General features: G+C 43.2%; 2 protein-coding genes across 4 annotated transcripts in view; one reads left to right on the forward strand and one right to left on the reverse strand.

Moving 5' to 3' along the window:
- ATAD5 (ATPase family AAA domain containing 5) overlaps positions 1-14,995 on the forward strand; it is a 29,719-nt gene extending 14,724 nt beyond the window's left edge. The window contains exons 12-24 of one of the 3 annotated variants that reach the window (XR_003996572.1): positions 2,531-2,616; positions 2,822-2,967; positions 3,070-3,220; positions 3,731-3,901; positions 5,590-5,708; positions 6,757-6,850; positions 7,154-7,218; positions 8,137-8,317; positions 9,455-9,633; positions 9,973-10,805; positions 12,333-12,500; positions 12,699-13,699; positions 14,741-14,995. Coding sequence is in view for 2 of the 3 variants with exons in the window: in XM_030533898.1 (XP_030389758.1) it covers positions 2,531-2,616; positions 2,822-2,967; positions 3,070-3,220; positions 3,731-3,901; positions 5,590-5,708; positions 6,757-6,850; positions 7,154-7,218; positions 8,137-8,317; positions 9,455-9,633; positions 9,973-10,805; positions 12,333-12,500; positions 12,699-12,777 (2,272 nt within the window). In the remaining variant the exon portion in view is untranslated. Of the gene's footprint in view, positions 1-2,530; positions 2,617-2,821; positions 2,968-3,069; positions 3,221-3,730; positions 3,902-5,589; positions 5,709-6,756; positions 6,851-7,153; positions 7,219-8,111; positions 8,318-9,454; positions 9,634-9,972; positions 10,806-12,332; positions 12,501-12,698 lie in introns of those variants that run through there. The other 2 variants (XM_030533898.1, XM_030533899.1) reach the window with 2 other exon arrangements.
- An 888-nt stretch (positions 14,996-15,883) lies between these two features.
- Positions 15,884-19,874, reverse strand: TEFM (transcription elongation factor, mitochondrial). Its single transcript, XM_030533901.1, has 4 exons — positions 19,773-19,874; positions 18,035-18,504; positions 17,663-17,812; positions 15,884-16,613 (listed from the first exon to the last, which is right to left on the reverse strand). The coding sequence occupies exons 1-4, from the start codon at positions 19,810-19,812 to the stop codon at positions 16,179-16,181; spliced, it is 1,095 nt and encodes a 364-aa protein (XP_030389761.1). The 5' UTR covers positions 19,813-19,874; the 3' UTR covers positions 15,884-16,178.
- Positions 19,875-24,368: the final 4,494 nt, after the last annotated feature.

The raw sequence follows: 24,368 nt of genomic DNA on the forward strand, positions 1-24,368 counted from the left end.
GTATCTTATTGTAAACATATCATTGATATTAATGAGGATTTTTTAGACTGTCCCACATGGCATTCTCAGAAGCAAGCCAGGGAACTGTGGCCTATACTAAATTACTATAAGTTGGATCAAATACTGGTTTAAAGACTATACTCAGAATAATTATCAATAGTTCACTGTCAGACTGGGAGGATGTCCCACAAGGGTCTCTCCTGGGTCCAGTACGATTCAATAGTTTCGTTAATGGTTTGGATAATGGAGTGGAAAGTGTGCATATGAAATTTGCAGATGACATCAAAGTTGGACAAATTGCAAGAACTTTGGAGTATGTAATTTGAATTCAAAATGGAGTTAACAAATTGGAGAATTGGTCTGGACTCAACATGATGAAATTCAGTAAAGACGAGGAAAGTACTACACTTAAGGTGAAAAAGTCAAATGCACACCTACAAACTGGAGAATAACTAGGTAGGCAGTAACACTGCTGAAAAGGATCTGGGGGGTTTACTAGCTCACAAATTGAATGAGTCCAGGTCTACACTATAGACCTACGTTGGTATAACTATGTCACTTGGGTGCGAAAAATCCACATGCCTGAGCGATGTAGTTATATCAACCTAACCCCCTTGTATAGACAACACTATGTCGATGGGAGAGCTTTTCCTGTTAACATGGCTACTGCTTCACAGGGAGGTGAATTAACTATGCCAACAGAAGAAGCTCTCCTGTTGGTGTAGTAATGTCTTCATTAAAGCTGCGTACAGTGATGTAACACTACATGAAAACAAACCCTGAGTCAACAATAGTGATGCAGTTGAAAGAAAGGCTAATATTCTTTTGTATACTAACAGGAGTGTTGTATGTAAGACATGGCAGGTGATTGTCCTTCTCCACTCAACATTGGTGAGGGCTAAGCTACAGTACTGTGTCCAGTTTCAGGCACCATTTAAGAAAGATGTGGACAATTTAGAGCAGTGGTGGACAACCTGCGAGTTGCACCGCTTCCTGCAGCTCCCGTTGGCTGGGAACGGCGAACTGCAGCCACTGGGAGTTGCAGACAGCTGTGCCTGTGGACAGTCAATGTAGAAAAAAACTGTCTCGCAGCCTGCCAGTGGATTACCCTGACGGGCTGCAGGTTGCCCACAACTGATTTAGAGGGAATCCAGAGGAGAGCAATAAAAATGATAAAAGGTTTAGAAAATCTGGCCTATAAGGAAGGTTAAAAAAACTGGGCATGTTTAGTCTTGAGAAAAGATGACTGAGGAGGGGATCTTATAAAGAGTATGAGGATCAATTGTTCTCTATGTCCACTGAATGTAGGACAAGAAGTAATTGACGTAATCTGCAGCAAGGGAGATTTTAGGTTAAATATTAGGAAAACATTTCTAACTATAAGGATAGTTAAGCACTGGAATAGGCTTCCAATGGAGGTTGTAGAATCAACATTGTTGGAGATTTTTTTAAAACAAGTTAGACAAACACCTGTGAAGGATGGTCTAGTTATGCATGGTCCTGCTTCAGTGCAGGGGGCTAGATGACCTCCTGAGGCCCCTTACAGCCTTACATTTCTATGATTTTGTTGTCTTAACAAAATAATTCTGAACATCACAATACTTGGGGTCTTTTTTTAAGGTCTGCAATGTTTGGTATTGTGTTGCAATAAGATTTTTGCAATACTGTGGAAACAAGTTTAATGCCAATTGACATAAAATGATCTGCTATCCCTAAGTTATTTTATGGTAGCATTTGGAGTCTCAATCAGGATTGGGGCCTTCTGGCACTAAAGCACAACAAACACTGAATTTTTACATTGGATTCTGGGATGGAGTGAAATGTTTCCAATATTCAGGCTTGCTAGTATTTCAGTAAACTTTGTCAGATTGATAGCAGTGGGGTCTGAAATCTTTTATTTATACACAATGGGCATAACATGCAAGAGGAGCCAGAGCTCTCCCATGGTTTTTTACACATATGCCTCAACCTGATAATGTATTATAAAATAGAGATTATTTTCAGGATGGAGGATGATTTAGTCCTCATGATCATCCAATCCTTTTTGCTCTTCTTTGGAGACTGCCTAGATGGGTGCTAGTTATTGTGGTGGCTCTTCCAATAGGGGCACCTAATTTTTTGGTTGCATCTATCAATGCCGTTTGCCAGCACTTGTCCCCTAATGATGAAACTGCCACCACAATTCATGCCTCAGAGACCATCAAATAGTTGTTTCATGGTAATGATTTTTGTCACAACCATTTGTGCTATATTAAAACCCTAACAAAGACATGCATTGAGTGTTTTACTAAAAACCATTTACTTTAAATAATAAACTACTAATCAATCTGTTTGATCAGTCTCACTGTTCTCTGTGGTTTATTTCAAATACTTCTTTGAAAAAAATGAATATAATTGTTATTACAATTGGCTTGGATAAATGGAGAGTGAAGAAGGAATCCTTGAAGAGTTCTGAACTATTCCATCTGAACTTGTGTCGGTTTACTGAGTAATATTTAATATATCTCTTCTGGGTTTTTTTTTCCTGTAGTTGGCTGAAAGAATGGAAAAAAAGAGCTTATTGGGAGGAAAAAAGAAATCAGAAGAGTGAGAAAGATGATACAGAGAGTCAGCAAGGTGCTGCAGTTTTCCCACATTTTGCAAAATATTGACTTTAAAAGACATACAATCTTTGTTTGAAAAATATATATATATATTTTTTGAAATGTGAAAAGTATTCTGTGTTCACATTGTCTTATTTCCCTCTGATGTGAAATGGCTAGAATTGATAATGGTTAAAATGGTTATTAAATTGTTTCCTTTGGTTGAAATAATTGTGTAGATTCTACGGACAGCATGGATTTTAAAGATGACAAATCTGAGAGTGAGGAAGAGAATACTCTGTGCAATACTGTGCTGATTACTGGCCCATCAGGGGTGGGAAAGACTGCTGCAATATATGCTTGTGCTCAGGAGCTTGGTTTTAAGGTTTGTTTTTAATCTGCTTTTCTAATTTGTACGTAGAAGTATAAAAATAACTTTTTAAATAAAGGGCATCTGAATTCCCTTTTCATAAATTTATTCTTGCAGATATTTGAAGTTAATGCCTCTTGCCAGCGAAGTGGTAGACACATCCTATCTCAGCTAAAGGAAGCTACTCAGTCTCATCAAGTGGACAAACAAGGTGTAAATGCACATAAACCTTGCTTCTTTAACAGTTGTAGCAGCACCAAGTCTCCGAGTAAGTGTGGCATTTATCTTACTAAATATTATTTGATGTCTTGGGAAAAATACCACTTCTTACAATAAATGTATTATATCTACTCTTTGATGAATTTTTATTAAAATTCATAATTGATTTATGGGAATAACAAGTTTACTCTGAAAATAAAGACATTCATATTGTAGTGGTAAACTCAGTTTTGTCAGACTCTGAATGTTTTTGCTTCATTGGTTCAGGCCAAAAAACCCAACCCCAACTCTATTTACTGAATTACATTGTTTTTACAGTGACTTTTAATTTGATTATCCCCAATAATTATTTCTGCATTGTAGAATAAGTGCTGCAGCACTTGTATGGGATGTTAACCATAGGCGAATTAACAGAAACAAGGAGAAAAGTAACTATGCGTACTGCTGCTTACATTAGACTGTTTTGTACTACATGGAAAACAGCCGAACTAAACCCTGTTGTCAGTTTACCTGAGAAGTATTTGAGAAGTTGAAGGCTAATGTAAACCTTGTCTTTCAGAAAAAATAAATTCTCCCAGGAAAGCTATTTCACCAAGAAAACCTCCACTTTCACCCAAAGGAACAGGATTAAAACGAAGTTTACCCCCTAAAACATTAGCAAATTATTTCAAAATATCTTCTAAACCTGAGAGTAATGAAGAAATAGTAAAATCTCAAACAAAAAACAAAGGTAGGTATCAAATATCAGAGGGGTAGCCGTGTTAGTCTGGATCTGTAAAAGCAGCAAAGAATCCTGTGGCACCTTATAGATTAACAGACGTTTTGGAGCATGAGCTTTCGTGGATGAATACCCACTTCATCAGATGCAGAATCCTGTGGCACCTTATAGACTAACAGACGTTTTGGAGCATGAGCTTTCGTGGATGAATACCCACTTCGTCAGATGCAGACATGCATCTGACGAAGTGGGTATTCACCCACGAAAACTCATGCTCCAAAACGTCTGTTAGTCTATAAGGTGCCACAGGATTCTTTGCTGCTTTTAAAGGTAGGTATTACTGTTTTATAATGGGGTTATTCTGTTTGGGGTTGGAAAAATTGTTAGATTTTAAGAGATGCTATAGTTCAAAAGGAATTTGGGGGAAGTTGTCTGGCCTGCGTAGTACAGGAGGTCAGATGAGAGGACTACAATGGTCCCTTCTTTCCTTGGAATCGATGAATCATACTGTGCAAACAACTTCAGAGACAATGTAATGCAAGAGAGCATGATAAGCAAATGATATCTATACCTTAAACCAGTGATAGGCAACCTGTGGCCTGCACCGTGTCTCGGAGCTCCCATTGGTCAGAAACAGCGAACCGCAGCCACTGGGAGCTGCGGGTGGCTGTGCCTGCAGATGGTCAAAGTAACAAACTGTTTCACAACCCGCCAGCAGTTTACCCTGATGGCCCACGTGCAGCCTGTGGCCCACAGGTGGCCACCAGTGTTTTAAACTGTAGGCATTCTAACATCCCAACTTATAGGGTAGCATATATAGAAATGGATAACATGAAATAATGAGGAATAATAATCAGCTATGACACAGACTAGACAAAGCACTAGAAAATACATTATTTGTATTATAGTAGTGCCTGGAGGCCCCATCCAAAATTGGGGCCCTTTTCTTTAGGTGCTGTATGAACACATAATAGGAAAGGGTCCTTGCCCTGGAAAGGCCTAGTTACTGCAAACACTTAGGGCACAGCTACACTAGAGAGTTTACATGGGCACAGCTGCACTGCTGTAAGCGCTCTAATGTAGCTGCTCTAAATTGAGGGGGAGAGGTCTCCTATCAGCTTAATCATTCTAGCCCCCACAAGCGGCAGAAGCTATGTTGGCAGGAGAAGCTCTCCCACCAACATAGCACTGTCCACACTGGCACTTATGTCAGTGTAACTTATGACGCTCGGGGGTGATTTATATATGTGCTTTACAAAGTGAGTAGCCTCATTGACTTCAATAAGACTATTCATTTGTGGAAAGTTAAGCAAGTGTTTGTCTTTGCAGGACGGGGCCTATGTACTCTGATAAGGAATAGGAGAAAGAGAGCATTACAGCAACCAACAATCCTGCATGGACTAGATATCCTAATGAGTTTCTCCTATCTAATTTTATCTTTAAGAGTTAATGCACCTTGGGCAGTCAGCATTTCCCAAATAGTCAGTAATCCCCAGGAACCTATGCAGATCTTTGTCCTCTAGAGACATCAGAAAAGAAAATAGGTGTGTTTTGAATATTTATGTTGATGCCGTTTTTTTTTTTTTCTTTTCACTTCATACATACAGGGCACTAATGCATTGTACAGTTGCCTATTAAACAGCTTGAATCATGTTTTAACTTTACATTAATCTTATGGCTCATTCTCTGTCTATATGCAGCAAATACTCAGAATTCATCTAAAGAAAAAGTGGATATTCAAACTAAGTCAACAAACAAGGAAGTGGGAGGAGAGGAACCCAACAAAAAAAATGCAACATCTCTTATACTCTTTGAAGAGGTAAAACTTAAATATGTCACTGATGTGAAAAATTAATATTTCAGTCATATTTATTTAAGTAAGGATTATTATCCACCTTTAAACTAATTCAGCTAGAGGTCATTTCACCCATATAGGTATTTCTGAACCATACTTGCAAAAATTATCCCAGAAGAAAAATTTACTAATTTTGTACCATGATGATTAAGAGTGAAGAAACCTATTTATATATTTATCCACCCATCAAAAAGTTACTCAGAGTATGCAAATTGACAAATAAAATTTTGCAAGGCTGTTCTAAACTAAATTTCTTTAATTCTGTCAAACCTATTAGATTCTTATTTAGAATTGCATAAATACCATGTGTGAAGTTTGTTTTTTAAATTATCCAAGTACACCTCTACCCCAGTATAATGCTGTCCTCAGGAGCCAAAACATCGTACTGTGTTTATAGGTGAAACTGTGTTATATTGAACTTGCTTTGATCCACTGGAGCGTGCAGCCCTGCCCCCTCCCCTCCCCCGCGGAGCGTTGCTTTACCGTGTTATAGCTGAATTAGTGTTAAATCGGGTCATGTTATGTCGGGGTAGAGGTGTACCAAATAATGTTTAAAGCATTTCTAAGCAGGCATTACAAGAGTTTTTTTTTCTTGTCTTTTATTCATACTTTAACATAAATAGCTGAATGGCTTTTATGACACTTCCTCCACACCTCTCCCTCTCCCACAAATAAAAATAAAAATTTGTTTTGGTTTAGAATAAGCGTGGGAAACTATAGCTCAAAATGTAATTTTGAGAAAGTTAGTGCTATTTTGCCCTTAACAATAACATCACTACTACAATGCTATAAAATATTGTAAAACTTGGAACATATATGACTTTTGTCCTAAAAGCTTTAGGTACAAACTAGTGGGTTTTATTTGTAGCAACTATATTTCCTTAGCTTCACTGTGTTTAGGTGAAAATTATATCAATGGTAAAAGCTGGACACTGTTAAAATAAACGACATGACTTTCCATAACTATGAAACTATTACTAAACATTTTACACTTTATTTGTACTTTCTATAGGTTGATATAATATTTGATGAAGATGCTGGGTTTCTAAGTGCAATAAAGACATTCATGGCCACTGCAAAGAGGCCTGTAATTCTTACTACAAATGGTGAGTACTACTTATTTCAGTAATGAGACTCTGCAGATGTAAGGGTGCACCTGGATAAATCCGATTACAGTATCAGGGTCGGATAGATTAGGATGGAAACATTAATGCAAAGTTAATGTATCTGGTGTTCTCTATTGAAACAGCAGCTGTGTTTTTATATTTATAAAGGATTATTTTACAAATGGTATATTTGAATATTAAGGTGAAGACACTGCTGTTTTCTTGATGGCTGCTTTAAGAAATAAGGAAAAATAATTCTGAAGATACAGAATTAAACCTTGTGAAATTTTATCTTTTGTGTAGATCCAACTTTTAGTTTAACGTTTGATGGTTACTTTGAAGAAATCAACTTTAAAACACCCTCATTGGTAAGTTTTTTTTTTCTCTTTTGGAATACAGATAATGTTAATATATTTTAGTTTAGGGTTTAATTAGCATAACTGAAAACCTCAGATTTGAGTTTGTAACTTTTAACTTGTAGGTTTAACAAGTTATATGTAATCCATTATATTACCACAGAAAATGGATTACTTTTCACTTCTGTACAAGGATTTATTTTCAGACTAAAGTAAAACAATTTCATACAAGATACAGAATATTTTATATCTGTAGAAGTTCCATTTATAGACTTGATTTTGCCAAAATTAGTGTCAGTCGCTGAAAGAACCCTATTGCAGGGTATTTATACAAAAGAAACAGCCCAAGATGATGATGATGATGATATATACTGGCAAATAGTTTTTAATTAAGTCCAAATGTATATTAAAAAAACTATTTTTTAAAAACATCAGTAAAAAAATTAAAATCAGACTTGACTTGAATCTAATTTTTGAAAATAAAATATTTTTGTTCTTTTCCCTTCACTTTCCAATCTTTGGATTTTAAATCTGCTAGACCGCCTGTTGATAAAGGAAAGAAAATCCTCTGGGGCAAATGTTGCTCTGTAAATACTATTGATCGTGGGGTCCCTCCATAGTAATGAAAGAGGACACCATTAGGTGTTGAGGGAACCTATGCAGAAGAATTTACACTCCCATTTGCTGTGAAGTCCACTATGGTGATGCCTCCTTCTGTATACATACAGTAGGAATTAGAGTTGGGTTTGGGGATCACCATTCTATCTACCAGCAATTTTAGTCCTCTTCGCTAGAGAGAACACTAGATAGGAGGGAATTTCTTGGCACATTACAGTATACAAAAGTAATTTGCTTCTAGTGTGACTAGCCATTGTCTGAATGGATAATTGTTTGTCTTTCAACAGGTTTTTCTCTTATGTTTTATTTTAGATAAACGTGGCTAGCTATCTACAAGTGCTCTGTTTGGCTGAGAATCTACGAATGGATTTAAAAGACTTTGCCACTTTGTTAACCACAAATAACTGTGACATCAGACAAAGTGTTCTTTATCTACAATTTTGGGTTAGGAGCGGAGGTGGATGCTTGAAAGAAAAAAGTTTAGCACTTCATGGTAAGTTAATGTAATTTTAAAGAACAGCCATAATAAAACAAATTAAGATTCATGCTAAGATGAAGAATCTTCCACTTTTTGTGAAACAGTTCTTAAAATACCATTGAATATGTGACAGTTTTCTGACAGAAGTCTAGACAGTCAACAATTTTACTTTAGACTTTTTTATCACAGTATATTTACAATAATTAAGCGACTGGAAGTTTTGATGTCTGCATTTATTGCACCTATCTATTGCCCTTCACCATTGTGTCTAAGATTAAGGCTTTTCATGGTTATTACCCATTCTTCTCATGAGCTACAAGAGTGGGCAAAGTAGAGAGCCAGCCTAGTTCCCTCTCAGCATAGGGGGTTAGGCACCCATGATTAGAGGCACCTCAGACTGCAGTTAGACCAACACAGGAGTGCTGCTTGTGCTCTTGGAGATTAAACTGGAGGAGGAGGGAAGGGGAAAAAAAGGAGAGGGGATCAGGGCAGGGGCTGGAGAGGTATGGATAAGATAACAAGACTGGGAGAAAGGGGATAAAGCAAAACCTGGCCCCAAAAGGAAGTGAGGATTTTCAGTGGATGAGGAAAAGTCTCTGTATGTCTGCAGTGCAATTAAAAAAAATCCATGACTAGCCCATGCCAGCAGGCTTGGGCTAACGGGCTAGTTAATTGAAGTGTAGCTGTTTTTGGGTTTGGGCTGCACCCTGGGCTGTAGGATTCTGAGAGATCGGAGAGTCCTGGCCTGAATGTATACATGGCAATTAAATAGCCCCTTAGCCTGCGCCGGGCAGCTCAAGTGAGCTGGCTCAGGCCAGCCTTTGAGTGTCTAATCACAGTGTTGATATACCCTGAAGGGGGACAGAAGGAGCAGGAGGCAGAGATTGAGTTGATTGCTTACAATGGAGAGGTAGCAAAGGAGGAAGAACGGGAAGGGAGAGATTTGGAAGAGTGAACAAACACAGGTAAGGGGACGTTGGTAATTGGAAAGTCAGTAATATTCAAAATTACAGTAAGAAGTGAAGATAAGAATAGAATTTATTTTTTAGCATGCAAAAGAATGACCTGAGACGACAAAGGGATAATTTAAGCACTGAATTTTCATGCACAACTTGTTTACTTTATAAGTAAAACCTAATATCTTCTGTGTAGTACGAGGAGAGGAGACAGAAGGAACAGATCAGATAACTAGTACTGAAAACACTGGTTCCGAGAATGATCGTCCTCAAACTGAGATGGAGCTTCCAAAATGTGATACTGGCTTCATAGAGACTTTGCTTGGCCTTAAGAACATCATTTTCCCTTCAGAAGATTTGTTTTCATTTCTTAAGGTATCCTCATGATTAGGTCTGGTTGCTAATATTTTGAATGAATTTTATCTGAAACATATGTGGATTTGCTATAGCTCTTTATATGTTCTGATGATTTTCTGTAGCATTTATAGCAAACACAATTTTAATTATCTTACAAAAATGTTTAGCCACAGTCTTCAAAAGGTCTGCTTCAGGGATTATGTAAAACCCCAATTGGGAAATCCTCAGTAACCCAATAATATACAATCCCTTGGCTGATGACTACTGAGGTGTATGTGAATAGGCAGCTGTGTGGGTGTGTGCTATGTGTGGTTCATATTTCATTTATTAAAACAATTATGGTAATTGTTTTTACAGCATAAAATCACAACAAGAGAAGAATGGAGTAAACTGATACAGCTGCTCACAGAATTCCAGATGAAGAAAGTCGATTTTATATATAGTAACCTTGAATTTATTCTGCCTTTGCCAGTTCATGTTCTTCCAGGGCCAAAACAAAATTCTAATCCTTCATTTAAAAGGACTACAGCAAATTCTTCCTGTGACATACCTCTTGATAGTGATTACTCTGAAAAAGCTACTCCTGTCAAAAAGCCTAAAAGGATGAAGCACCAGAGAAAGCTTGCTTTATTGGATGATAGTGATTTATTTGATACTGAATTGAACTACTCTGCTGAATTTATAACTTTGCCATCAGACATTCCTGAATCGTGCTTGGAAGAAAACAAAGATGGATTAAAATTTACGACGAATGAAAAAGAAAAACAATTCAACACTGAAATCCCGGGACGGGGAAAAAGCTCTGCTCTTGCATCTCATTGTCTGAATTCACTAAGTGAATTTGTGGAGAACATGTCTTTCTTAGATTGCTGCCTAAATGCTAATGTAATGAAACCGAAAGAGTTTTGTAAAAATGAAGGGTTTAATTGGACAAATGGCAAGATTAAAAATGGTCTTTCTGATGAGTTTAGTATAGAAAACATTGATTGGTGGAGTTCTCAAAGCTGTACTGAACTAAAGGCAGTCATAGAAGCACTCAGTTTTAATAAGTGCTCTGCTAGTATTTCACAAAGCATGGAAGCCTCCTTGAACCCCTGTAAAACACTAGGAAGAGATCAAATTGAGGAAATTACTCTGCATATTTCAAAAGACAGAAATGATATATTCTTTGGTCAATCGGCTGATTTAAGGTAAGACTAAAACCTCACTAACATACTTGCAATGCAGTACAAATATCAGCTGGGGAAGGGAAGGATTCACCAGCTCTCATCCCACTAATATTTGTACTGTTTCTTGGATGTGGACTTGTGCATAAAAACAAATGGCTCAGAATGACCTAGTGTTAATTTTTATACACCTCAGAAAGGACAGTGGCAAGGTATTTTTCATTTTTAAGAACTTTTTTTTTCTAATAGTAATGTATAGTTAAGATTTTTTTTAAAGTCCTCCATTGTTTTGAATCAACTGGTTATAATAAGCTTGTTCATGAGTGTTAGCACTACTCTGGTTTGCTATAAAAATTGAGTATTTGCCTGGAAAGACCACACATTTTAGAGAATTACGTGGAATAGGCAAACTGATGCTCCCTGCAAACCTAATCCTGCAAGCTCTTATGCATGTGAATAACTTTACTCACGTGAGTAGTGTCATTGAGAGTCCTAACTACATGCACATCTTTTGCAGGATTGGGGCCTGAGAACATTAAAACTAGATCAAATGTGGATATTTTTGCAGTATGTCTTTTAAAATCAAGAGAAGAAAAACCTTGAATATGGCATTAGAGCAAATTGTCTTTATTAATGTTAACAAGTATTAATATAAAGGTTTGATTTTAGTCTAAAACAGCGTAATTACCTATTATACCAACTACTGTCATATATGGTAAAGAATACTTTACTTAACTAATTACTATAAAAATAATACATGAAGAAATAAATCTTCTAGCCATTCAAAATTGTTTTAAAACAAGTCACTCTGCCTGATTGAGCTCAAATGTAAAAATGTGTTGACATGTATTTAGATGGTATCAAAATTATGCAAAGGTCTAAAATGGGCACATGTTGTGACATGGAAAAAATTAGTGTGATATAGTGTGAAGCCTGTATTCTGGCTAGCCCCAACATTGGGCACTTTGCTGCCAAGAACAGATGTTCTGGAGTGCACCATGGTCTCTTTGTGTGTGCACGCAAAACATATAAATGAGGACCACGCCTAGAAAGTCCTCCCTCAACACTTCTTTTCAGGGCTGAACTTGGAGAATCTACAGAGCAGAGCAGAGAGCTTCTGTCTTGTGGTCCCTCCTCTGGCTGTGGCTTTTTTTGCAGAGGAGTCGACACACAACCTACAAGTCAGATTTGTTTTTGGCTTAAGTGGCTTGTAGCTTCTTTTTTTTTGATTGGCTCCTGGCAAGGGGAAGCAAGCGGGGGAGGGCGGGGAGAGCCAGGGGTGCACAGCAGATCTAGTCACAGAATGTTGGGGTTCTTAGGGATTGGCTTGTTTTGACCTTGTTTTGAAATGAGATTAGCTTGATTTTTTTATTTTTTTATTTATTTTTTTTTGGCTTATTGTGAAAGCCAGGTGCTTATTTACTGCATGAAAGTTGGCAGCTGTGATTTCTGTGGAGATTTAAATCAGTGGTTTTGATCCTCATGGAGTTATACTGGTACTTTCGTATGTTTGAACAAGAAACAATAAGGATTCGTTCTCCTTTTTTTCAGCATTCACAGAAAAGCACAGAAGAGGCTGGAAATCATCAAAACTGTACTTTCCACTAGAACTCCTTTAAGCCTGGTTAACAGGCAAGCTAGTATAACTGAATACCTGCCCACCCTCCGCAATATTTGTAGGTCAGAGAAACTTAAAGAACAAGGGAAGACTAAAAGAAGGTAGGTTTAGGTTTACCCTAATCTGTTACATTTTAGCATAATAGTGTTTTTAGTAAACTTTAGAAACATTTATCAAGTAAGTTCATCAAATGAATGCATGAACAGTTTGTCTCAAATGTGCTGCATTCAAAATCATTGCCTAATTTTCAAAAATTAGGCAATCAATCCTCTTCTGTTCATTCTGATTTCTTTTGACAGGTTCCTGCATTATCTTGAAGGAATTCACCTTGAAATACCCAAAGCAACTGTTTACAGTCTGGCAGCTGACTTCCCTTAAAATATTTTATACGAGTAGTGTCTTGTACAGATTGGTTTATATGGTACTTTGATTTTACCATATCATTTAGTTTTTATTGTATATTCAAAGAGTGATTTGTATATTAAATCTTTGAGTATTTAAAAATGCAAACTGTATATTTCTGCTGTGAGATAGTATTGCTTTCCACAATCCAAATGTGGGTTCTTTTGGTGCTTCTATCTACTCCAGTGTGTTCAAAAGCATTTAGTCTATCTGTGCACCTTTCGGGACCACTTTATAATTCTTTCCTCTGATTGCTGCCCTAAAGGTGCACTTTCCATTAAGGAGAAGTAATCCATGTATTTGGGTAGCAAGAGGTGCTTGAGTAATGAACCATTGCCACAAGTTCCACTCAGTGTTTTTCCATGAGAAAACTGCTTCACTGGCATAGGCAGTGGTTTTGGCCAAATAAGAGTTGCCAAATAACCTGCCTGATGCAAGACTTTTGTAAAAACTGTAAGCCTCTAACTAATCGCAATAATAAATTAGGAAAAACTGAGTAAAAAAATGCTTAAAATGAAATAAATTAAAGTACATTGCCTCATAATGTGCATATTTATATACCTCAGTTTCATTTTATTCCATGCATTTTATTTACAGTTGCCAGGCCAGTATGTTTATCTTAAATGGGGAGAAAATGTTTACTATAGTCCTAGATGGGGCCCAAACGGATAAGGCAAAATTTTGTAAAGAACACTTCTGTATCTGTATTACCTCTGAATTATTTAATAACATATAACTTCTGGTAATCTTGTATATTGTGTTCTATTTTTTATATTGTATTTTATATTTGAAAGACTTCAGCCCAGTTACCTGAGGTTAAAATCTGTTTTATATCTGAAAGGAAATAAATTTGTGGTGAGACCGTGGTACAACTCTTCATATTCTGGCAATATGATAGGTAAGATTTAAAATGTGATGATCTAAACCCCTGCCTTTTATCACCTGAAAGTATTTTTTTTTTCTAAATGACACATTTATTCAAATACTCTTTTCACAGCCAATATCACGTTTGGACTGATGCTCTAAAGACTAACATGTAAGGTTCAGTATAGGGACACAAGATTGCACATCAATTAATTAGACATTCCTATAACTTTTGAGGAGACCAGTTGTTTTAGCACCCTTTAGCTGCCTTTTCTCCCTATGTTTTCCTGGTTTCTTTCATTATAGTTAACTTCTGAACATGCTTATGACAAAGTAAATTGTTATTTTAAGATTAGTGCAAGATTTCAAGCAACAGAATGTGGTGTATATTTATTAAATGGTAGCTAAACAACTCTTAATGAGTTGTATCAAGAGTCTAAATGCATTAATATTTTAAATATCAATTGATGCTGTACAGTTTTGTAAAGAATAAAATATACCCAGTTTGTAAATGTGTATTTATCTTCACAGTGTCTACTGTATACGGTTATTTATGTAGCTATGACCCCTTTAAAGGTTTTAATACTACACAAATCCTAATCCTATTTCAGATTATTTATTTTTAGGTTTAGAAAGTATGCTTGGTTTTGGTAACATAAAAAAAGCCACAAAACCCCAACCTGCCAAAAATATTCAATGTTTTTCAGGTGCTTCCTCTACCCAGATGTGGGGTAGTGTCCCTGGGTCCTCCTCCTGGGGAGGAAAGGGGAACATGCATCCCCCAGGGCTTAGGCATGATGTTTGATGTTACAGTTCTGAGTCCAGCTCTCAACCACTCCCTCATTTATTACTCCTGGGGCAATTCTGTGCATGCGCAGATTTCATGTCCAGTGCAGAATTCTTTTTCCCCTGCAAAAAATGGATTCCACCCAAGAAGTACTGCAGTTTTGCCTTTTGCCTTCCCCCCCCCCCATACACCTTATGCCTCTAATGCCACTTATGGTGCACATAATACTCCCGGAAGGATTGTGCAACTCTGTGCAATGCCAGTGCAAGAATTTTCTTTCCTCCACAGAAATGGGCTGCAGTGCTGCTAACTCCCACTAAGGGCCACTGAACGCAGCAGAGCCCAGCTTGCACATAGAAGACACTACTGGTGGGGAAGGAGAGAGAACTAGAGGGTTTCTGGCAGCTGCAGTTCCCGGCATGCCCTGAGGAAAAGAGAGGGCAGCATGCAGGCAACTCCATGCAAGTCTGGGATTGAGCATCAGGTTTTTTCTCCTTCTGGGTCCCTGGGTTCGGGGAGGGGGAGGGGAAACAGGTGTCTGGGCAAGGGGGGGCCCTCAGCTGGGCTCTGGGGAGGAGGTGGTTTGGGTGTATTGGCTAGGGTGACCAGATAGCAAGTGTAAAAAATTGGGACGGAGTGGGGGGTAATAAGTGCCTATGTAAGAAAAAGCCCCCCAAATTGGGACTGTCCCTATAAAATCAGGATATCTGGTCACCCTAGTACTAGGGGGGGAGAGGTTGGGGGTGTCTTGCCCCCCAGGTGGGCTCTGGGAGAGGGGCAGAGAAACAAGAATTGGGTAGTCATAGAGGTTTCTTTAACTCTACTACTAGAGGAGATTTTGTGTCTGTATTGTTAGACACACTTGCTGACAGGTATTTTGAAATAAATTACCAAAATAATTGAAAGTGGGGTGATTATGGAGTGTTATTTTGATAAAATTTGCAGAATTTTAAAATTGCAGAATATTTAAATTTTTGGCACAGAATCTGTAAGTGCAGATTGTCCCCAGGAATAACATAAAGCTGAGATATGCTAGCTTGATGAGATGCGCTACCCAGTGGCTGATCAGTGTGGACCTCTGGCCTGATAGGGTATGTTACTCCTCAGCTACTGCAGCCCTTCTCTTGGAACATGTCAAGTCCAAAGTGTTCACCACCAGTCCCAGAGTGTCTGTCAAGAGGGAGAAGGAGCAGTAGTTGGAGAGACAAGTGGAGTCAAGGATGGATTTGTTTAAGATGGGAGAGACTAAAACATGTTTGTATGAGGAGAGAGTCAGGGGATGGGATCACTGAGGCAAGTGGAAAGACTAGAAGGAAAGTAGACTGATACTGCTGGAGATGTGACCAGAGAGATGGGGAAGGTCACCTCTTATTTTACAATCACTCTGGAAGACACATCACACTTTATTGTAAACAAGGGTTTGTCTACACATGGAATGATTCTGGATTTATTCCTGAATAAATGTGTCTACACAAAATTTATCAAGAACAACTGCATGTGTAGAAAAGCATAAGAATCAGCATCTGTTCATTTGGAGGATGAGCAGCTGAGGTTACAGCCTCATGTGACATACAAGTCCTCCAAAGATACTTTGAATACAGAAAAATCAGAGTGAGCTGGCTTTGATAGCAGCGAACAGCACACGTAAACTTGGCTTCTCATCAGCACATCACTTGATCAAAACAGATGTAAGTTTATTGTGGTTCTACTCATAACAGTAAAAGGTTTAAGTAGTGTTGTTTAATAGAAGTTCATAGAAGGCTAGAGCCTGCAGTAATGAATCACACATCTCCTCATCTCTGTTTTGGGTGACTGAAGAAAATAGGTTTCTGTAACGTACCACCTTGTTCCGGGGAAAGGACAACCGGGGCTGTTCTTGGGTAACAGACTGTAAGAGAAACTGCTTCACCAGGTCCATTCCACTAGACCGAGAGTCTCCTACCATCAGTCCAAAGTGTTTTCCTACAGTGCTTCGGGCCATACTTAGTACCTTGTGCTGGCCATCTTGCATAAGTGTCTTTTGTAATAGGGCATACAACATAGCTTCCACAGTGCGAAGATGTAATGTTATAGGAAAGAGATTTGTATTTTGAGCAGACAGTCCACTTTTTTCCAGAATATAAAGATCAGCTTCAGGAATCTTAGAAACTACTGAAGAAATCTGGAAGTGAGAAACAAATAAGCATGATTCATTTAAACCAGAAATCAAAGCAGCAGATTTCATAGTTACTGTCTCTCAAAGATGAAGGTGGCTTTTATAAGAAATGTAATGGTCTGGTCAAAAGTGGAACGTAGTCTTCACGAGAACTTTACCCACTTTGTGGGAATTTCAATGAAAAAAGTATCCAAATTGCACATTTTTGACAAACTCTGCTTCTGTACTACTCTGAAGATCACTTGTTTCAGCCTAAATTTAAGGAAACTGAAATTTATGGTGAAAATTAGAGAGTTAACCAGTCCTCTAGCATACACAAATTGTACTAAGAAGGTGTTAGAGATTATAAATACTGTGGTAAAGTGGCCGTTACAACCAGCTCAGCCTTAGTGTTCATAAGTACTTCAAGGGTATGTCTACACTGCAATTAAAAACCCATGACTGGCTCATGCCAGATGACTTGGGCATATGGAGTTTGGGATGCAGAGCTGTTTAACTGCCCACACTCTAGGACCCTGTGGGGTGGGAGGGTCCCAGAGCTGGGGCTGCAGCATCAGCCAGAATGTCTACATCACAATTAAACAGCCCCACAGCCTGAGACCTGTGAGCCCAAGTCACAGATGTCTATCTGCAGTGTAGAGGGAGGGAGTGGGTGCATCTTTCTTGCAGAGATAAAAAAAAACTGTTGGAAAGAAGCCAGCCTTCCCATTTCTGTCTACAAACTCAAGTCCTGCATCCTGCACACACTGACTATAGGATACATTTTAAGGGCTACTAACTTGCTAGATTCTTTATCAAAGGTTGATTGCATAGTTACAGTTCTGCTTTACAAATGTTATAAGGGTCTGTTTTCAATTCTGAAGGATTTCTAATAAGATCAAACTAGCAAAATAAATACAGCTTAAAAGAATTGCTAAAAAGGCAGCCCTGCCTTGGAAAATTGTCAATTTTTACATACTGTACGATGACAGCCCTAAGAACAAGCAATTTAAGATTAACAGAGATAAAATGGGAGGAGTTGATGCTTATTAAAGTCTCAAGCACGCGCTACTTACTTCTTCCAGATATACTGCTGGAATATAGGTTCCTTTCATGAATCTACCACACTCTTCTTGTTCCCAGTCATGAACTGCTAGATTTCGATCAACATGCGCCCATGCAATTTTACGGGTGCCAAAAACAATAGACACAATGCTATCTAAAGTCTGAAAAGGAGAAAAAAATAATTTTTTCATTTTTAAGATGTAAATCACTAAGTACTAAATATTATTTGATGTCTTGGGAAAAATACCACTTCTTACAATAAATGTATTATATCTACTCTTTGATGAATTTTTATTAAAATTCATAATTGATTTATGGGAATAACAAGTTTACTCTGAAAATAAATAGTTTCTTGATAAAATCAAATTAAAAATGTTGTATACCTCCAACCTCTCTCTTTCTATTTCAGGTTTAATAAACCTCATTGAAGGCCTGGTGTCTTGTATTTTTCTCTCTCTTCTATCTCCTTTCTCAGATGGATTGAGGATAAAGTTACACACCTTAACAACAGTTTTATATTGAAAGAGAGGGACATTTAATAAACTCTGCAAGTTCTGAAACGGTCCATATTTTTTCCTATGCTCAATTACATTGACAGACTTTCTTCCCCGCAATAGTTTAATGGTGGAAAGCTCTCTCTCAGATGCTGTGTTGAGCACTTGCAGGATGGCAGATTGTTGTTCAGAGGAGTACAAATTAGAGAGTGCATCTTCTGGTGTCTTGAAGGTTTGATTCATCGTTGGGGAATTGACACAGTTGTGTTGTACAGCAGATGTTGATTTTTTCTGACACCAGGAATGGTTCAGGGGCTGAAGCTGACATGAACCCAAAGGGACATGAAAGAAATAGCTTCCTGAAGAAAAAACGAGTTAAAACACTGTTTTCATTAACTTACTGAACACATACATCCATACCTCACTGGGACACGCCACACAAATTTACGTCTGTGCCATACAAAGAAAAAGTGTTGGCCAGCTTTTTAATTCCCTTTAATTAAAATTAGGATCAGAAATCTACCATTTCAAACAGGTTATATAGGAAAATTCAGAGTTAGAGAAAAGGGCCACCCATCATTTTAAACTTCTGCTATTTGTGTTGGTGTTTTTTTTAATTGAAATTTACTGCCACCCATTAACAAGCTGGTGTTCTATGACCGCACTTAGATCTAGCCCTGGTAAGTAATGATCCAAACCCATTGGATAGATGGTCAATGACCTGTGAAAGTAGTGGATTGTTTCAGTCTCTTTCTTAGGGGATAAGTATCACTTTCACAAAAGCTACTACTGTCACATTCACAACTGCTACTAGCTGTTCCCCAGATCCTAGCTGCACCAGGAGCATGGAGACTGAATTACCCACTCAGCCACAGAGGTTGCTCCTCTGAACCAAGGTTGGCTTGAGGCCCATTGGAGAAGCAGCATGGTTTGTACTGCCTCTGCCTACTGCAGGCAAATGGACCACTTTAGCCCACAGGGCTGTCAAGCTAAATTCATCAAGGTATAGTGAATAAGAGCAGTGTCACCCATGGGCCTTGGAGAGCAAATCCCCTACCAGAGAGGCCTCCTCTACACTGAGACTGTCCATAAGGCATTGGAGAGGGGCGGGGGGAAGCTTATATCTGCGTGTTTTAGTGTTGGACCGGGATAAGTGGGTGGGCCTCGAAAGATCACCAGAAAGCGTTGTTTGCAGTGGAGTTGTAGCCTGTAAGTCCCAGGATATTAGAGGGCCATGGTGCGGGAGGCAATATCTGTTACTGGACCAACTGCTGTGGGTGAAAGAGATGAGCTTCCAGCTCCAAGAAAGAAGAGCTCTCGAGGGCTGGCGAGCGTGTCTCACCAACCCTGTCACACCCCAAAACGTGCTCGGCGCTGTCTGATCAGACCTTAGGAAGGAGTCCAACAGGACGCGTGTGTCAGGCCAGCGCTGGACGCAGGGCAACCAAGGCACAGATAAGGGCCAGGCAACTCCCGAGCGGCAGGTTTCTGCTGCCATCACCCAGAACCAGGCACAAAGGGGGCGAGACACTCCTTCCCAGCAAACCCCCCCCCCCCCGCCAGACAGACAGACAGACCGACCGAAAGACACACCCCCCCCCCGGAATCGCTCTCCCCACACCTCTACCTCTCCGGAGGAGGCTCGGGAGCCAGGCACTGAAACCCATCCTGCCCGCCCCGCCGGGCCGCGCTCCCCGCCCCGGTACGTCCGGGAGAGAGAGACCGCGGCCCGCACGGCTGGTAAGAAACGTTCCGGCCTCAGGGTGGGCCGGGCAGAAGCGAGATCGGGTCTGGCTCCCCACAGTGGCCTTCCCCTGTACTGCCAGCAAACGGGGGGAGTAGTGCGGCCCGGGGCAATGCCACAACTGCCCTAGCCCCAGGGTGAGAGGCACAACCCCCAGAGCTCCCAGCCCCCCAGGGCCTGATCTGTGTGACCCACAACCCCCAGAGCTCCCAGCCCCCCAGGGCCTGATCTGTGTGACCCACAATCCCCAGAGCTCCCAGCCCCCCAGGGTCTGATCTGTGTGACCCACAGCCCCCAGAGCTCCCAGCCCCCCAGGGTCTGATCAGTGTGACCCACAATCCCCAGAGCTCCCAGCCCCCCAGGGTCTGATCTGTGTGACCCACAATCCCCAGAGCTCCCAGCTCCCCAGGGTCTGATCTGTGTGACCCACAACCCCCAGAGCTCCCAGCTCCCCAGGGTCTGATCTGTGTGACCCACAGCCCCCAGAGCTCCCAACCCCCCAGGGTCTGATCTGTGTGACCCACAACCCCCAGAGCTCCCAGCTCCCCAGGGTCTGATCTGTGTGACCCACAGCCCCCAGAGCTCCCAACCCCCCAGGGTCTGATCTGTGTGACCCACAACCCCCAGAGCTCCCAGCTCCCCAGGGTCTGATCTGTGTGACTCACAATCCCCAGAGCTCCCAACCCCCCAGGGTCTGATCTGTGTGACCCACAATCCCCAGAGCTCCCAGCTCCCCAGGGTCTGATCTGTGTGACCCACAACCCCCAGAGCTCCCAGCCCCGCTAGGGTCTGATCTGTGTGACCCACAACCCCCAGAGCTCCCAGCCCCGCTAGGGTCTGATCTGTGTGACCCACAGCCCCCAGAGCTCCCAGCCCCGCTAGGGTCTGATCTGTGTGACCCACACCCCCCAGAGCTCCCAACCCCCCAGGGTCTGATCTGTGTGACCCACAACCCCCAGAGCTCCCAGCCCCGCTAGGGTCTAATCTGTGTGACCCACAATCCCCAGAGCTCCCAACCCCCCAGGGTCTGATCTGTGTGACCCACAACCCCCAGAGCTCCCAGCTCCCCAGGGTCTGATCTGTGTGACTCACAACCCCCAGAGCTCCCAGCCCCCCAGGGTCTGATCTGTGTGACCCACAGCCCCCAGAGCTCCCAGCCCCCCAGGGTCTGATCAGTGTGACCCACAATCCCCAGAGCTCCCAGCCCCCCAGGGTCTGATCTGTGTGACCCACAATCCCCAGAGCTCCCAGCTCCCCAGGGTCTGATCTGTGTGACCCACAACCCCCAGAGCTCCCAACCCCCCAGGGTCTGATCTGTGTGACCCACAACCCCCAGAGCTCCCAGCTCCCCAGGGTCTGATCTGTGTGACCCACAGCCCCCAGAGCTCCCAACCCCCCAGGGTCTGATCTGTGTGACCCACAACCCCCAGAGCTCCCAGCTCCCCAGGGTCTGATCTGTGTGACTCACAATCCCCAGAGCTCCCAGCCCCCCAGGGTCTGATCTGTGTGACCCACAATCCCCAGAGCTCCCAGCTCCCCAGGGTCTGATCTGTGTGACCCACAACCCCCAGAGCTCCCAGCCCCGCTAGGGTCTGATCTGTGTGACCCACAACCCCCAGAGCTCCCAGCCCCGCTAGGGTCTGATCTGTGTGACCCACAGCCCCCAGAGCTCCCAGCCCCGCTAGGGTCTGATCTGTGTGACCCACACCCCCCAGAGCTCCCAACCCCCCAGGGTCTGATCTGTGTGACCCACAACCCCCAGAGCTCCCAGCCCCGCTAGGGTCTAATCTGTGTGACCCACAATCCCCAGAGCTCCCAACCCCCCAGGGTCTGATCTGTGTGACCCACAATCCCCAGAGCTCCCAGCTCCCCAGGGTCTGATCTGTGTGACCCACAATCCCCAGAGCTCCCAACCCCCCAGGGTCTGATCTGTGTGACCCACAACCCCCAGAGCTCCCAGCACCCCAGGGTCTGATCTGTGTGACTCACAATCCCCAGAGCTCCCAACCCCCCAGGGTCTGATCTGTGTGACCCACAATCCCCAGAGCTCCCAGCCCCGCTAGGGTCTGATCTGTGTGACCCACAACCCCCAGAGCTCCCAGCCCCGCTAGGGTCTGATCTGTGTGACCCACAGCCCCCAGAGCTCCCAGCCCCGCTAAGGTCTGATCTGTGTGACCCACACCCCCCAGAGCTCCCAACCCCCCAGGGTCTGATCTGTGTGACCCACAACCCCCAGAGCTCCCAGCCCCGCTAGAGTCTAATCTGTGTGACCCACAATCCCCAGAGCTCCCAACCCCCCAGGGTCTGATCTGTGTGACCCACAATCCCCAGAGCTCCCAGCTCCCCAGGGTCTGATCTGTGTGACCCACAATCCCCAGAGCTCCCAACCCCCCAGGGTCTGATCTGTGTGACCCACAACCCCCAGAGCTCCCAGCACCCCAGGGTCTGATCTGTGTGACTCACAATCCCCAGAGCTCCCAACCCCCCAGGGTCTGATCTGTGTGACCCACAATCCCCAGAGCTCCCAGCCCCGCTAGGGTCTGATCTGTGTGACCCACAACCCCCAGAGCTCCCAGCCCCGCTAGGGTCTGATCTGTGTGACCCACAGCCCCCAGAGCTCCCAGCCCCGCTAGGGTCTAATCTGTGTGACTCACAATCCCCAGAGCTCCCAACCCCCCAGGGTCTGATCTGTGTGACCCACAGCCTCCAGAGCTCCCAGCCCCGCTAGGGTCTAATCTGTGTGACCCACAATCCCCAGAGCTCCCAACCCCCCAGGGACTGATCTGTGTGACACACAACCCCCAGAGCTCCCAGCCCCCCAGGGTCTGATCTGTGTGACACACAGCCCCCAGAGCTCCCAGCCCCCCAGGGCCTGATCTGTGTGACTCACAACCCCCAGAGCTCCCAGCCCCGCTAGGATCTGATCTGTGTGACTCACAACCCCCAGAGCTCCCAACCCCCCAGGATCTGATCTGTGTGACCCACAACCCCCAGAGCTCCCAGCCCCGCTAGAGTCTGATCTGTGTGACCCACAACCCCCAGAGCTCCCAGCCCTGCTAGGGTCTGATCTGTGTGACTCACAACCCCCAGAGCTCCCAGCCCCCCAGGGTCTGATCTGTGTGACCTACAACCCCCAGAGCTCTCAACCCCGCAGGGTCTGATCTGTGTGACCCACAACCCCCAGAGCTCCCAGCCCCCCAGGTCTGATCTGTGTGACCCACAGCCCTCAGAGCTCCCAATCCCACTAGGATCTGATCTGTGTGACACACAACCCCCAGAGCTCCCAACCCCGCTAGGGTCTGATATGTGTCATCCACAGCTCACAGCTTCCCAAATCCCCCGACAGGGTCTGATCTGTGTGACCCTGACCCACAACCCCCAGAGTTCCCAACCCTGCTAGGGTCTGATCTGTGAAAGCCACAAAACCAGAGCTCCCAGCCCCGCTAGGGTCGGATCTGTGTGATCCACAGCCCAAGAGTCCCCAACTCTCCTAGGCTCCATCTATGAGGGCTGTTCACAGCACTACCCCAGAGATCTCCCCTGGCCGGCGGGGGAGGTGAGGCAGAGAGGACAGAGGAGGGGACTGAGTGACGTTCTGCTGTAACCAGGAGAGCAGGATTAAGCGAGGGAGGCGGGGGCTGGGCTGGTATCCCCCCCCAGAGAATTTGCCCTGGCAAGCTTTGTTCCTCCACCAACACAACATCCCTGGCTGGGATGATTTAGTTGGGGTTGGTCCTGCTTTGAGCAGGGGATTGGACTAGAACCTCCTGAGGTCTCTTCCAACTCTGATCTTCTATGATTTTCCTGCATTGGGCTGGGGGGCTTCCTGAGCCATGCAGCCCCGGGCGAGAGAGGCAGGGGACAGTTGTGATCGGGGGGACTGAGGGCCGGGGGGGACGGGGAAGTGCCCTGATGGGCAGTGGCCGAGCATCCCCGACTCTCCCACCCGGACTGGAGCAGGAATCACGTTTCCTCATTTCCAGGCTACTCCGGCTGAAGTGCAGCCGGTGCTGCTTCTGCCGGGCTAGGCTGGAGACTCGCCCCCAGCAGTCTCGGGGACGCGGCAGCATGTGGCCATCCCCGGGCGGAGCGGCCAGTGGCAGGATGGTGGATCGGGAGTTCAACAAGACACTGCTACTAGAGCTGCTGAGAGAAGCTGGGACAGGGACCTCCCAGTGCACAGACTGCGGGACATCCGGTAAGAGGAAATATCCCTAGGGCAAGGCTACCTCTCCCCACTGCCTCTTCCCAAGTCCCCTCCCCGCGGTCTATCAGTCCCTTAGGGTTCCTATGGGTAGGGTGCCACGCCCTAGGGTGAGGGTTCCTAAGGGTAGCGCACTTGGAGTTAGGGTTAGGGTTCCTATGGGTAGGGCACTTGGAGCTACAGTTAGAGTTCCTCTGGATACGGCACCCCGCCCTAGGGATAGGGTTCCTACAGTTAGGGCACTTGGAGCTAGGGTTAGGGTTCCTACAGGTAGG

Source organism: Gopherus evgoodei, chromosome 15, assembly GCF_007399415.2.
Source record: "Gopherus evgoodei ecotype Sinaloan lineage chromosome 15, rGopEvg1_v1.p, whole genome shotgun sequence".
NCBI lineage: Eukaryota > Metazoa > Chordata > Testudines > Testudinidae > Gopherus > Gopherus evgoodei.

Coding starts and splice junctions, on each gene's coding strand:
- TEFM (XM_030533901.1), bottom strand. CDS start 19,812: ATGGGTTTCAGTGCCTGGCTCCCGAGCCTCCTCCGGAGAG. Junction 18,505..19,772: donor CCCGAGCCTCCTCCGGAGAG/GTAGAGGTGTGG, acceptor TTTTTTCTTCAG/GAAGCTATTTCTTTCATGTC. Junction 16,614..17,662: donor CAGCAGTATATCTGGAAGAA/GTAAGTAGCGCG, acceptor TCTCACTTCCAG/ATTTCTTCAGTAGTTTCTAA.